Source organism: Rhinoderma darwinii, chromosome 6 (assembly GCF_050947455.1).
Source record: "Rhinoderma darwinii isolate aRhiDar2 chromosome 6, aRhiDar2.hap1, whole genome shotgun sequence".
Taxonomy (NCBI): Eukaryota; Metazoa; Chordata; class Amphibia; order Anura; family Rhinodermatidae; genus Rhinoderma; species Rhinoderma darwinii.
In genome coordinates, this window is record NC_134692.1 from 111,591,450 (window position 1) to 111,605,865 (window position 14,416).

General features: G+C 44.3%; 1 protein-coding gene across 3 annotated transcripts in view; it reads left to right on the top strand.

Moving 5' to 3' along the window:
- TXNDC11 (thioredoxin domain containing 11) overlaps positions 1–14,416 on the top strand; it is a 70,140-nt gene that overhangs the window by 33,272 nt on the left and 22,452 nt on the right. For 2 of the 3 annotated variants that reach the window (XM_075830112.1, XM_075830113.1), the window contains 2 exons: positions 813–925; positions 10,502–10,702. In XM_075830112.1, the coding sequence (XP_075686227.1) occupies positions 813–925; positions 10,502–10,702 (314 nt within the window). The remainder of the gene's footprint in view (positions 1–812; positions 926–10,501; positions 10,703–14,416) is intronic. The other variant, XM_075830114.1, reaches the window with a different exon arrangement.

Below are 14,416 nucleotides of genomic sequence, written 5' to 3' on the forward strand. Positions count from 1 at the left end.
TCGGGAAGATCTGATACATGAGGCCCAATGTATTTCAGTAATAGTGCAATGTAAGGTGCTTTCTACTTTTTATTAAGAGCAACAGAATATATGCTTATACGGTATATTTGTATTATTACATCCTTATAGCTGGACTGAAACTACATTATGGATAATGGAGTCTACTTTAAATCTAGAAATATTATGATGTTTTTAATGCATTTAGGTTAGGGTGCCACTGCAACATGGGTTAGAGTAGCGTGATCCCAGTGTTTCACTCCTCATTAAAGGGGTTAACCAGTGAAATATCCTCATGATAGGCTATTCATATCTGATCGGTGGAAATCTGAATCTCTGCAACCCCGCCAATTAGCTGTTTGAAGGGGCCGCGGCACTCCGGCGAGCGCTGCTTCCCCTTCAATGTGTGCTCAGCACTGTACTACGCGGTCACATTTGCAGCAGCTGTGCAGAGTATTACAGCTTTCTCCCATATACTTGAATAGTAGCTACGAATGTGACCGCATTGTACAGTGCTGAGTCGTGTAAGAAGTGAAGGGGAAGTAGCTCTTGCCACAGGCAGCGGCCCCTTCAAAAAGCTGATTGGCAGTGGTGCTGAGAGTAAGACCCCCACTGATCAGATATCGATGGCTTATCCTGAGGATAGGCCATCAAGTTTATTTCACCAGATAATACTGTGTGGGAATTAGGAGTTCTCCTTGCATGGATATGGGGGACCTGACCAGACTGCGAGAGGCAGAACCACAGTGTCACATTCAGGGATTTCATTGGGTTAATATCGTGTGTACTTTATTTTGTTGTTGCTCTCCTTACAGATTACATAGATACATTACGATTTGGAGTAATCACTCGTCAAACGCTTGCAAAGGAAATCTCTCTCAGCAGTCCAGGAAGTGTTTATTTACATAGAAACTTCAATTCCTCTTTAGTAAGTACTTGATGGTTACACAAAGTTAAAAGTTGTATTATAGTAAGAAGCGAGACTGTTTGTAAGATTAAAACTTTTTTTCCTTCAGCAGGCTGTCCTAGGCAGTAGCATATTTTGGACAGGTATTTTTTTTTCTTACTGATCATAATCATCTTGTTGTCCAGAGCATCTTGTCCCATTCCCTATGATTGGGTGCAGAGGTCACATGGGATAAGTGACCCTAAGTTCACCTGAAGAAGTGTGAGGGTAAGTATATCCCCCTCTATTTCTATTCTACAGGCAGCTATCTGGGGTAAGTCTTGGGTATCCCTTTTCTCTAGTGGTTTTCTTTTCATTGGGGGAGTTATTTCTCTCAAGGGCCATTTTTCTGGGCTACTAGCCTGCTACCCTTACCTCGTGACTTTGTATTTTATCTTTGGCATCCTCGACGACCCTACCGCTGTCGCAGCGACTTGATGAACTAATTTAGTCCCCGGCTTCTTTCTTGTGTAGGCTGCAGTCAGTTCCTGCTGTGGGGTTCACCCCTGGCATGTCAGCTGTTCATTTTCAGCTTATGGCTGGCCTACCAGACCCCTGGAGCTGTGTTTTTAGCTGTAGCTGAAGACCGGAGAAGGATGGCATCAGAAGTTGAGCTTCAGCAAAGAAGTACTGAGGTCTGTACTGATGGAGTCGACCAGGAGAGGATGCTGCCATTCAGAAGGCTAAGCCCTGCCCCCTGAACGGGCCCCCCTCCAATCACAGAGCAGAAAGGTGCCTTGGATAGGTCTTGTTCCTCATCAAGCTCTTGACAGGGGGATCACATTGCAGTCTTCAATGTTGCCGCAGCGGTGCAATAAACAGTTTTCCAAACCATACTAAATTTGAGAAGTTATTAAGCAAGTAGTGGAAACATGCGGACAGACGTCCTGTTTCTAAATGCGCAGATACTATGTTTCCTATTCAGTAGGATTTGATAGTTTTGTGGACTGTCTCCTTGTGTGGATCCGCCTATTGCTAGGCTATGAATGTCCACTACTATTCCTACAGCTGAGGCGACTTTCCCCAGTGTCTCTCTGGTCAAGAGGTTTGATTTTCGAGCTGCCTGGGTGAGCAAGGCCTGCTCAGGGTGGGGGAAGCAGCTGCATTCAGGCATCCTATCAGAGCCGCAGCAGGTGTTAGCAGAAGTTGCTTCTCAGGTTGTCCATGCTTCATAGTTTCTTTTCGAGCATCCCTGGAGGCAGCCTCATTCAATGCCCGTGTGTCTGTCAATTCTGTTGCCATCAGGCGTTCGGTTTGGCTGAGATCTTGAGCAGTGGATCAAGCGTTTAAGAAGGCCCTGATTGGCCTTCCCTTCCTGGTTGAAAGACTTTTTGGTAAACGTCTGGATGAGATTATTTCTGAGGCTACAGGTGGTAAGAGCTCTCTTTTACCTCAGTACCGCCCTCTCCATATGCGTCGTCCTCTCTGTTCGCACCATTTTCTGTCAGACCATACAGGAGAACGAACCAGACTAAGTACTACAGACGGCCATCTTTCAAGCCTAGACCGGCTTGGCAGTCATGACCCGGGCCACAGATGCTCCCCTTTAACAAGCATGAAGGTGTCTCCCCACTTGTAGCGGATGTCTGAGTGAGGCGGCGACTTTTTTCTTTTATAGAGATATGGCTTGCTCATGTGGCCGACGCCTGGGTTTGAGAGGTGATGTGTACGGGATAATCTTCCTAGCATTCTCTCACTGGACTCCTCAGGGTCGACGGATCAAGATCCAGACGACAACTCCATGGCGGTTGCTTATTTGAACTACCAGGACAGCACAAGGAGTCGGGCCACTTTGTTGGAAGCCTGTCAGATCCTACTATGGACGGAGCAACCTATTCCAGGGCTGTCAGTGGTCCACATACCAGGAGTGGACAATTAGGCCGCAGATTTTCTTAGCCGAGAGAGACTATATCCAGGAGATTGGTCTCTTTACCCAAGGATATGTTATCAACTGAGCCAGAGGTGGGGCTACCCGGACGTGGATCTCTTTGCTTCCCGTCTTAACAACAAGCTTTTGATCTACGTGGCCTACAATGAGGTGGGTTTCGGAACTTGCTGCCTTGTCCTGCAAGTTACCTTTTTTGTTCATCTATGAGGATAAGGTAGTGGTCCAACCTGTTCTTCTTTTTTTTTTTTTTTTTTTTCTCTACCGAGGTAGTCTCTGCCTTCCATATTAATGAATTGGTAAAGAGAAAAAAATGTTTGGTGTTCCTGCTATGGCATTAATATACAATTCGTGAAAAAACGGGAATGGGTACGGCGCTGCTACTCAATAATGATACAGTTGCTGCAAATGATGATGTTTATTGATAGCATAGCATATGGCCTGAGGAAGATGCCGGTGTGGCATTGAAACGTGTAGCCTTGATCAATAAACATCATCATTTACAGCAACTGTATCATTATTGAGTAGCAGCGCCGTACCTATTCCCCTTTTTCACGAATTGTATATTACCTCATTACGGTGGCCAACAGGCCTGACCGGCTGGGATTTCGGCAGCAGCACTCACCTATTCACCTGTTCCACGTGTTTGATCTATCTTTCTGTTTTAAGCGTCCATTTGTCATTTACCGACTGCTATTTCTGGGCTTACTCACACTATGTGGCGCCGTGTTTTTTCCTTGTATTTCTTTTTGCTATGGCATTAAGGCTGGGTTCACACGAGCATGTTACGTCTGTAAAGGACGGAACGTATTTCGGCCGCAAGTCCCGGACCGAACACACTGCAGGGAGCCTGGCTCCTAGCATCATAGTTATGTACGATGCTAGGAGTCCCTGCCTCTCCTTGGAACTACTGTCCCGTACTGAAAACATGATTACAGTACAGGACAGTTGTCCCGCAGCGAGGCAGGGACTCCTAGCGTTGTACATAACTATGATGCTAGGAGCCCGGCTCCCTGCAGTGTGTTCGGTCCGGGACTTGTGGCCGAAATACGTTCCGTCCATTACAGACGTAACCTGCTCGTGTGAACCCAGCCTAACCCTTTCACTGCCAAGGATGTGTGTAATATGTCATGACTTTAATATTAATATAAGGGCTAGAGCTTAGATAGTAGCTTTCAAATGAAAACATGTTCAAATTTGTAGGTTCAATATTCATGGTGCAGCGCTTTTACTTGCTGGTTCCATGTCTGTAAGAAAGGGTGGGGGGGGGGGTTGCAAGTGACGGCAGGATGAAAGATCATAGCCTGTTAAAGTGCCAATACACATTAGGAGAAAGTCTTCTATGTATGGGGGTGTGTTCCCCATTCTCCTCTGAATGGCAGCTGTCAGGGAAAGAAGGATCACACATGTTGGATTTCAGCATGCCCAATCCTTTGTTCCCACAAGAGATATCCACTACCAGAGAACTCCACCAATGCGAACACATGAACGCTTGGCTCAACGAGTCTGCATGTGTATGGGGATGTTGAGAAGAATAGCTCTCGGCTGAACAAGCATTAGGACAACCTCTATTGAAGGGTGGATTGACACCTTAAGGCCGGGTTCCCACGTAGCGTAAATGCTGTGGAACAGAATTCTTTGAGCAAATTCTGCAGCATTTACAGTAGCAGCAAAGTGGATGAGACTTAGAAAATCTCATGCCCACGCGGCGGAAAAAAACCACAGCAAAAAATCGTTCGTAAATTGCCCTTACGGTGTGGATTTTAAATCTGCAGCATGTGAATTTGTGCTGCGTTTTCGTCGCTCTTCTGTTTCGGGTTTTAACAATTTAATTCAATGGGGATGTAAAACTCGCAGCAAATAATAAAAAAGTGTTGCGACTTTTGAGGCGGAATGGCAGGGATTCCGCCGCAAGAAGGAAAATAAAAGAATCTCTTATGGACCACCAGTGATGCATGGGCTTTTTCTCATGTTATCACTCCATTACTAATTAGAGAGGATATGTGCTCTGATTGTCAAATTTAGGGGTTTTTTACTCCTCTAAACACCGACATCTTCTAATCCGGACCTTTATCAACTCTGTGAATTCAAAGTAGAACTTTTTATTGAAACGAAAGGGTCTAGAGAACTTGCCCATCAGACCAGCAGTCTGTCGAATTTGTCTGTGAACTGGATTCTGCAGCCTATTATTTAATAGAATACATGCAGGCTGTAGAAACCAAACGGCAAGTTTTAGAATAACAACCAATCACTTTTTTTAACACATAATGCAGCCAATGCAATAAAAAAAATAAACCTAGATAAAAAGGCCCAAAAGGCGTCAATAGCCAAGATTTAAATTTACGTTTTATTGCGGCTCCAGAAATCAAAAGAATCTTTGAAGGTGGGGCACTTGGACTCCAGACCTGCAGGTTTGCTAACAGAGGCCATAATTCAGAGAATATGACCTCGGGATCTTTTACTTGACCTATATGCCCATGACTGACAGTGCTACTTGCGGAAAGGCTAACACCATACAAGATTGATATTTGGATATAGCACAGGTAAAGGTACAGAATTCCAAACTCTGGCAATTATCTGCAGCAGGAGCTTTCTTGGGTGAATAGTTTTGTTCACTTCCACCCAAAAATTGCTGCATAAATATCACCTGATTGGTGGGGATCTGAACGTTATCATGTATTTTTTATTGTCCTAAGCAGGGCCGCCTTCAGAAATGTATGGGCCCCATACAACCAAGGAGTCTGGGCCCTCCCCTCACTATTGGGGTGGGTGCAAGGTAAAGGGGTGGGAGGGCAGCAGTGAAACTAGTAAGGTCTCTTTGGAGGGGCAGGGCAGAGACATCTGGTGAGTATCAAGGGGGCAAGGTGGAGAGACTATGTGCTAGGGCTCGGTGGAAGGAGGAGGAGGGGATTTCTGGGAGAACAGAAAGTGGCCAGTGGGGAGACACAACCTGACAGGGACTCTGTGGAGCGACAGGGAAGAGACAAGGACTCTGTGGAGGGACAGGGAAGAGACAAGGACTCTGTGGGGGGCAAAAATGGAAAGTGTGTGTGCAGAGAATCTGGTTGCAGTGGGGCAACATAAAAAAAAATTTTGTTGCACTGAAGCTGCTGCCTGTGCACAGATGAGTCACTCACTAAGGCCTCATGCACACGACCGTATTTTTTCCCACCCGTAAATACTGCCGTAAATACGGGTCCGGTGTCACACGTATTCCACCCGTTTTGCACCAGTATTTACGAACCCGTGCCCGTAAATATGGGTCCGGTGTCACACGTATTCCACCCGTATTTACGAACACGTTTTTGGCGGCAAAATAGCACTGCACTAATCGGCAGCCCCTTCTCTCTATCAGTGCAGGATAGAGAGAAGGGACAGCCCTTTCTGTAATAAAAGTTAAAGAAATTCATACTTACCCGGCCGTTGTCTTGGTGACGCGTCCCTCTCTTCACATCCAGCCCGACATCCCTGGATGACGCGGCAGTCCATGTGACCGCTGCAGCCTGTGATTGACCTGTGATTGGCTGCAGCGGTCACATGGCCTGAAACGTCATCCAGGACGTCGGGCCGGATGTCGAGAGGGACGCGTCACCAAGGCAACGGGCGGGAGACAGGACTGGAGGAAGCAGGAAGTTGTCGGTAAGTATGAACGTCTTTTATTTGTATTTTTTACAGGTTTATACTGATCGGTAGTCACTGTCCAGGGTGCTGAAAGAGTTACTGCCGATCAGTTAACTCTTTCAGCTCCCTGGACAGTGACTATTTACTGACGTCGCTTAGCAACGCTGCCGTAATGACGGGTGCACACATGTAGCCACCCGTCATTACGAGAGCTCCATAGACTTCTATGGACTGTCCGTGCCGTTATTACGGCCTGAAATAGGACATGTTCTATCTTTTTCAACGGCACGGGCACCTTCCCGTGAGAAAACGGGAAGGCACCCGTCGCCAATAGAAGTCTATGAGCCCGTTATTACGGGTCGTAATTACGACCCGTAATAACGGGAGTTTTTACGGTCGTGTGCATGAGGCCTATGTAGTTCTGGCCGCTGCAGTCCATAAGATCTCACACTGCTGCGGCACACCTTGATGGTTTTTCACCTTCTCTTCTCACGCAGCACACACGTCATCTGTGTCCACCAGGCCCCTACCTGCCATCAGTTTCGCATTCAGGCTTTTATGGTCGATCTAGTGGATATGGGATTTGATAATAAAACATTTATTGGTGGGAATTATCTGCTGAGGCTCTATGGGGGAGATGTTCAATTTTCTATGGCTTCCTCTTTATCACTACGTGGGATTATGTCTCTATGGTAAGCGAAGAGTGACAGTAGGTGGCTATGTGGTGGAGGCAGGGAGGTGCGAGGTAACATGGCCTCTGTAAGGGGATGAAGGCTGTAGCAAGGGAGAGATGCCAAGTGGCAGGGAGTAGACCCTATGTGGCATGAGCAGGGGGCACACAGATTAAGGGGCTCTGTAGGTGAGAGGGCACTGAGGAGACTCCTTGGCAGGGGCTTTGTGGGGGGGAGGTGGCACACAGTAGGTGACAGGGGCTTTGTTAAGGTAAAAGAACTTGCCTGGGCTGTGTGTGGATGGAGGCCGGATCATAAAAGATAAGTTTACAGTACAAAAATTATATGGATCCGATCTTCTCCACTCAGGTATCATCTCACTACCCACCTCCGGTTTGTAGGCTATGTAAACCTTTTTGAATGTGGTTTTTGTTTTTTTTAAAATAAAGTTTACCAGTCTGTTTGGTGCTACTTTGTAAATGCTTTTTATTAAAAATTATTTTAACTTTTTGAGATGCAGCTGCTTTGTATCCTGTATACGGAACAGCTGTATCTTTTTGATAAGACCTGAATCCGTCAGTCCTGCGAACCTGACGACTTCAGTGTCAGCGGGTTTTACGTGTCTCTGCTCATAACTTAGATATGATCGATAACTGGAGACACGCAGGACCCACCGACACTGAACCAGTTTTAATAAAAAGTGTTTACAAAGTTTCATAACACACACTAAAACATTTTTATTAAAAAACAAAAAAAAACTTTTCAGAGGTGTACATGGCCTTTAACCCCTTAATGACCGGGCCATTTTGCACGTTAATGACCAAGGATTATTTTTTGTTTTTTCATGGTCGCATTCCAAGAGTCGTAACTTTTTTTTTATTCCGTCGACATAGCCGTATAAGGGCTTATTTTTTGCAGGACGAGTTGTATTTTGTAATTGTACCATTTTTAGATGCTTATAATATATTGATTAACTTGTATTAACTTTATTTTAGGAGAGTATTGAAAATAAGCAGCTATTCCAGCATTGATTTTCAGGTTATAAATTTACGCAGTTTACTATGCAGCGTAAATAACATGTTAACTTTATTCTATGGGTCGGCACGATTACGGGGATACCAAATATGTAAGGGTTTTATATGTTTTCCTACGTTTGCACAATAAAAAGCCTTTTAAAAAAAAATTACTTGTTTTTGCATCGCCGCATTCCAAGAGCCGTAACGTTTTTATTTTTCCGTCAATGTGGCCGTATGGGGGATTGATTTTTGCGGGCCAATGTGTAGTTTTCATTAGTACTATATTGGGGTACATAGGACTTATAGATTCATTTTTATTTAATTTTTTATGGGGGGAATGGGAGAAAAGAGAGAATTTTGCCGTTGTTTTTTGCGGTTTTTTTGGACGCCGGTCATCCGGCGGTTTAATTAATGTGTTCATTTTATTATGCAAGTTGTTATGATCGCTGGGATACCATATATGTGTATGTGTGATTTGTTTTGACACTTTTACTAAGTAAAACCACTTTTTGGGCAAAAAAATTAGTTTTATTTGATTTTCACTGTAATTATTATTATTATTTTTTCACCAACTTTATTTACTATGCGATGTGCCGATCGCATATATAATGCTTTGGTATACTTAGTATACCAAAGCATTATTGCCTGTCAGTGTAAAACTGACAGGCAACCTGTTAGGTCATGCCTACGGCATCGCCTAACAGGCAGTTGCTGAAGACAGACCTGGGGGTCTTTGTTAGACACCCGGCTGTCATGGAAACCCGACGGCGACCCGCGATATGTTTGCGGGGGCGCCGATGGGGTGACAGAGGGAGCTCCCTCCCTCTGTCAAACACATTAGATGCCGCTGTCACTATTGACAGCGGCATTTAATGGGTTAAACTGCCGGAATCGGAGCGCGCTTCGATTTTGGCAGTTGCAGCAGGAGCCAGGCTGTGTATAACAGCCGTGCTCCTGCCGCTGATCGCGTGGGTACAGTCTCAGTACCCGCGCCATCACAGGACGGATATATCCGTCCTCCTGCGCGAACTAGCAGCTGCTGAGGACGGATATATCCGTCCTTCGGCATTAAGAGGTTAAAGGGGTTTTCCACTTTATGAAAACTGATGTCTTATCCACCGGATAGGTCATCGGTATATGATCTGTACGTGTCCGACACCCAGACCCCACACCGATCCGGCACTCCGGCTGCCAGACGATGTTGCTGGAAGCAGATAGCTCCAGTCAAAGAATAGGAGCAGAGCTGTAGTTCTGACGAATGGCTGCTATGCAGTGGTCGGAGTCATCTGCTTCCAGCTCCAACTACTGCATCCAGTTCCAAACGTCCGGTGCACAAAGGCAGCCGAAGTTGCAAATAAATGCCGGGTCCGGATGTCGGACACTCACCGATCATATACTGATGACCTATCCGGTGGTCATCGGTTTTCAGAAAGTGGACAACCCCTTTAAGATCTCTTCCCCCCTCCCCCAGGTATCCTCTCTCCTTCCTTTAACCCTCCCCATGTATAATTTCTCCTCTCCCTTCAGATATCATCTCTTTTTTTTTTTTCCAGTTCTCACCCCTTAGTATAATGCCTCCTTCAGTGTCATCCACCCCACCCTGCTTTCGTGACGTCTCCTCTCCTTGTCTCCTCCACACATGCTGTCACGCTGCTGTGGAGGAGGAGAAGGGGATGGGCACTATGTGAACAGCGGGCCCTTATGATTTTAATTTGATGTAAAGAACGGGCCCCGACTCCGTGATAGGACCTGTTCACCAAAGTGAAATCATAAGGGCCCCACTGCTGTGACTAAATTAATTCAACCAGATGAGAGCGGGCACCCCTTTTTTCAAATTTATGGCCGGACCCCTGACAGAAGTACCGCCAGTACTGCCCTGATGGCGGCCCTGGTCCTAAGTACTGGGTTATCTACAGCTTTGCAATTAATAAAATAAAATAAAAAATAATCTTTTCAAACCGTTTTGATTAAAGACTTTCTACCGTTTTAGGTCTACAGCTCCTATGCAGGCCTTAGTGTCTATGTAATGGACTGCAAACAAACACTGTGTCCTACAGTCTTACGCCCTTCCATCTGTTCCCTACTTCTCGCTAACCTACTGAAGCAAATGGCTGCAAAGGAGCACATACTGTTTAAGTGTCATTTTTTTTCACCTTGTATATAAGGTTAACTTTATGTTGCCAGACATAGATTGGGATACTGTGCTGGACTATAAACCACTTCATACGTTTTCAAGATTGCTTATTTTTGTCACTTTTTGTCTTCTTGTCTAGGTTAACAAAAAAAACAAAAAAAGTTTAAAAGCTGCAGATGGTTATTTGTGTATTTATCTTTTGTTTTTTATTGTGTTTTCTTTTACTGCCAGGTGTACCCAAATCATGAAATGAATTTCACAGCTGCAAATATTTGCAAGTGGGCACTAGATAATCGGGAGACCCTGCTACGCTGGATACGTCCTCATGGTGGCAAAAGTCTTCTACTGAATAATGAACTAAAGAAAGGCCCCGCTCTCTTTATGTTCATACCATTTGACCCATTAGCTGAAGAACAGCCATTGCTGGATGAGGTTAGTGGATGTTGTCTGCCAGTGTATGTACAGCTAGTCAATACATTGAATTGTAAACTCAATTATAATGGTTTATGTTTTAACTGTTTTAGTAAAGCTGCTTGTTCAATGTGAAAATTGTCTAAGCCTTTAGTAACAAATGTCCTCATACTATTAGGTATTTGGGTTGAAACGGTTGGCTCGACAAGACATTCATACACCCCAATAAGATATGTCTATATATCTTATTGGGGCATATGGACGTTAACCACTTAACACACCATGACGTACATGTACCTCATGAAATGTCTCTAAATGGGTTGTACCAGAATCGACAATTTATTACCTCTCCACAGGATAGGTGAGAAGTGTTTGATCGCTGGAGTCCCAAGCCCTCCATTCCTCCTCACTGCTTGACCACCGTGAAGGAGGACTTTGAATGGTACATCCTCTTTTATGTAAGACGTGCACGTGAGTCATAGTGATCATGTAGGCACAAAAACTGTGCCCGTGCAATCAACAGTGGAACCCGGTATTGATTGACAGCCGGGCTCCCGATGTAACTAGGGGGTTTAGAGAAACGTGATCCCAGCATTTTTACCCCTTAAGTGTTTGAAAGCGGTGACTCCCTCTGTCTACCCATCGGAACCCCTCAACGTGATCGTGGAGCGCAAATGGGTCACCATGGTATCTGGGGGCCTAATCATTCCAGAGGCATGGCCTAATTTATAGCCTGTCAGTGGAATACTGACAGGCAATACTCCACCAAGGGGGGCAAAAAAAAACAACTTAAATTACGCTGCTTATAGTTTAACAACCCCCCCCCCCCCCCAAAAAAAAATAAACCCCTTTATGAATTAATTTTTTTAAATCAAAATACATATTTATAAAATAAATACATATTCGTTACTACCTGTGCAATAAAGTTATTTATATTTTATGGTATATTCCTCTATAAACACAGGTTTGTGATCAGGGTTTACTGGTGGCTGTATTTTGGTTTGCTTCATTTAGTGTAAAAAGCTCTGGCTAGTTCCTAGTTATTTAAAGAGGCTCTGTCACCAGATTTTCAAACCCCTATCTCGTATTGCAGCAGATCGGCGCTGCAATGTAGATTACAGTAACGTTTTTTTGGTTTTTTTTTTAAAAACGAGCATTTTTGGCCAAGTTATGAGCATTTTTATATTTATGCAAATGAAGCTTTCTAAAGTACAACTGGGCGTGTATTGTGTGTGTACATTTGGGCGTTTTTTACTTGTTTTACTAGCTGGGCGTTGTGAATGGGAGTGTATGATGCTGACGAATCAGCATCATCCACTTCTCTTCGTTAACACCCAGCTTCTAGCAGTGCACAGACACACAGCATGTTCTCCAGAGATCACGCTGTGACGTCACTTCCTGCCCCAGGTCCTGCATCGTGTCGGACGAGCGAGGACACATCGGCACCAGGTGACAGAGGCTACATCGACTTACCTGCAAACGCCGATGCTGCTGCAGAATCAACTGTAGCCTCTGTCGCCTGGTGCCGATGTGTCCTCGCTCATCCGACACGATGCAGGATCTGGGGCAGGAAGTGACGTCACAGCGTGATCTCTCGAGAACACGCTGTGTCTGTGCACTGCCAGAAGCTGGGTGTTGACGAAGAGAAGTGGTGGATTCTGATTCGTCAGCATCATACACTTCTATTCACAACGCCCAACTAGTAAAACAAGTAAAAACGCCCAGATGTACACACACAATACACGCCCAGTTGTACTTAACTTTAAACACGTCCAGTTGTACTTTAGAAAGCCTCATTTGCATAAATATAAAAATGCTCATAACTTGGCCAAAAATGCTACATTGCAGCGCCGATTTGCTGCAATACGAGATAGGGGTTTGAAAATCTGGTGACAGAGCCTCTTTAAAATCATTCAATAGCATTATATAAAGTTAGGTTTTGTTTTTTTATATCTCATTGGGCATGTTTTGACCTTGAGTAACTTTTTTGTTTGCAGAGGCATTTTGCTAGAGTTGCGGAATCCTTTGTAAGCTTTGGAGCATCATGCACCGTGCGGTTACACAACTTATCAGCTCATGTGAGCGTCTAAACACATGAATGGAGTGGCCTTTATAGTTCATAGCCTCTCGTCCTATTCTATTTTAAATAATATACGTATAACCAAATCCTAAAAATTGCCAGCACTCGTAAGGCTTTTGTAACAACTGCTTCTACTACTTATATTGATTTATTTGTTGGGTCATTGTTAAATTAATCCAAGGCTTGATGTACTAAGGCTGTATTCACACCAGTCTTGTGGCTTTTATTATTGCCTGAGCCACAATGTTTCTTGTGTGTCCTTCTGGTTTCTCACGTTTCCTCACGTGTGGTGCAGCCGTTTCCATGAATTTAGATTTTATTTTTATTTTTTTATTTAATTTTATTACAATAAAATTTTAATCCACTATCCAATGGTCCAACACTTTTGTGCAGCACAGAAGAGCATCAGGAATCTCAAGACAAGAAAGCAGAAAACCTAAGCAGATACAACCACACGTCCTAACTGGGAAAAAAACCGTGATAAAGGCATATTGGCTTTTATTTTGGGCTGTCCTTCTGGAATATCTCCTCCTTAGTTTTTTACACTTTTTCTATGATCATTTTATAATTTATAATAAATTATAATCCATAACAATCCGGCCCCATTAAATGGGCACAAACTTTTCAAACCATTTATGCTGATCTAATCGTATACCTGATATAGATCAATTTAGTAATTTACTTACTGTTAAAATATAGTTGCTTTATTCATCAAATTCTGTGTGAAGTTACTGCCACTAGGTGTCTCCCTTCCTGTAATCTGCTGTCCATTCCCTGTTGTCAAGCAAATTCCATCTCTAGTTACACAGCAGAGGAGACAAATTGCAGCAAGTGTGTGTGGGGGGGGGGGGTGTCTCCTCCCAGCCTGCCTATAGAAGTCTATGGAGAGGGCAGGGGGGAGCAAAGTGTGAAATACTAATTTCTATGTCACCCCAGTGCTGAAATTTCTGCTGCACTACTCAATACTGCTATATAATCACCTCAATGCGACTGCAACATATATAGCTCCGAGACCGCTGAGAATTAGAGCCTGCAGGGGGGAAACTATTAAATAATGCAGAGTAAAAGTCATATAATGGCCAGAAATAGTGTTATTCCTCATGTACATGCATATGACAGATTATTCTGAAAAGTAAGGTATGCTTTCACCCTTTAATGACCAAGCAACCTTTTTAGTTTTTTTAATCTTCGCATTCCAAGGGTCATAACGTTTTTTTTTGTTTTTTTTTATTATTCTTTTGTCAACATAGCAGTATGGGGCTTGTTTTTTGCAGGACGAGTTGTATTTTTCAATGGCACCATTTTTTGTAAAACTGACAGGCAATCAGTTAGGCCATGTCTTTGGCATGGCCTAAGAGGCATATAGCCATGGCAGGCCTGGGGACCGTTGTTAGGCCCCGACTGCCTAGGCAACCTGTCAGGGGCCGGAATTCATGGGACACCGATGGATGACAGAGCGAGCCCGGAGGGAGGCTCTGTCAAACCACTTCAATTCTTCTGTCGCGATTGCTGGGCTTACATCTAGGCTCTCGCAGTGATGGTGCGGGTACAGCGTTTGTGCCCGCACATCACAATGCAGAAAGATGACCCTTCCCATGACTTGCATGTACATGATAATGCAGGTTAATGCTGGGTTGAAGTAATCTTCCTGTCTG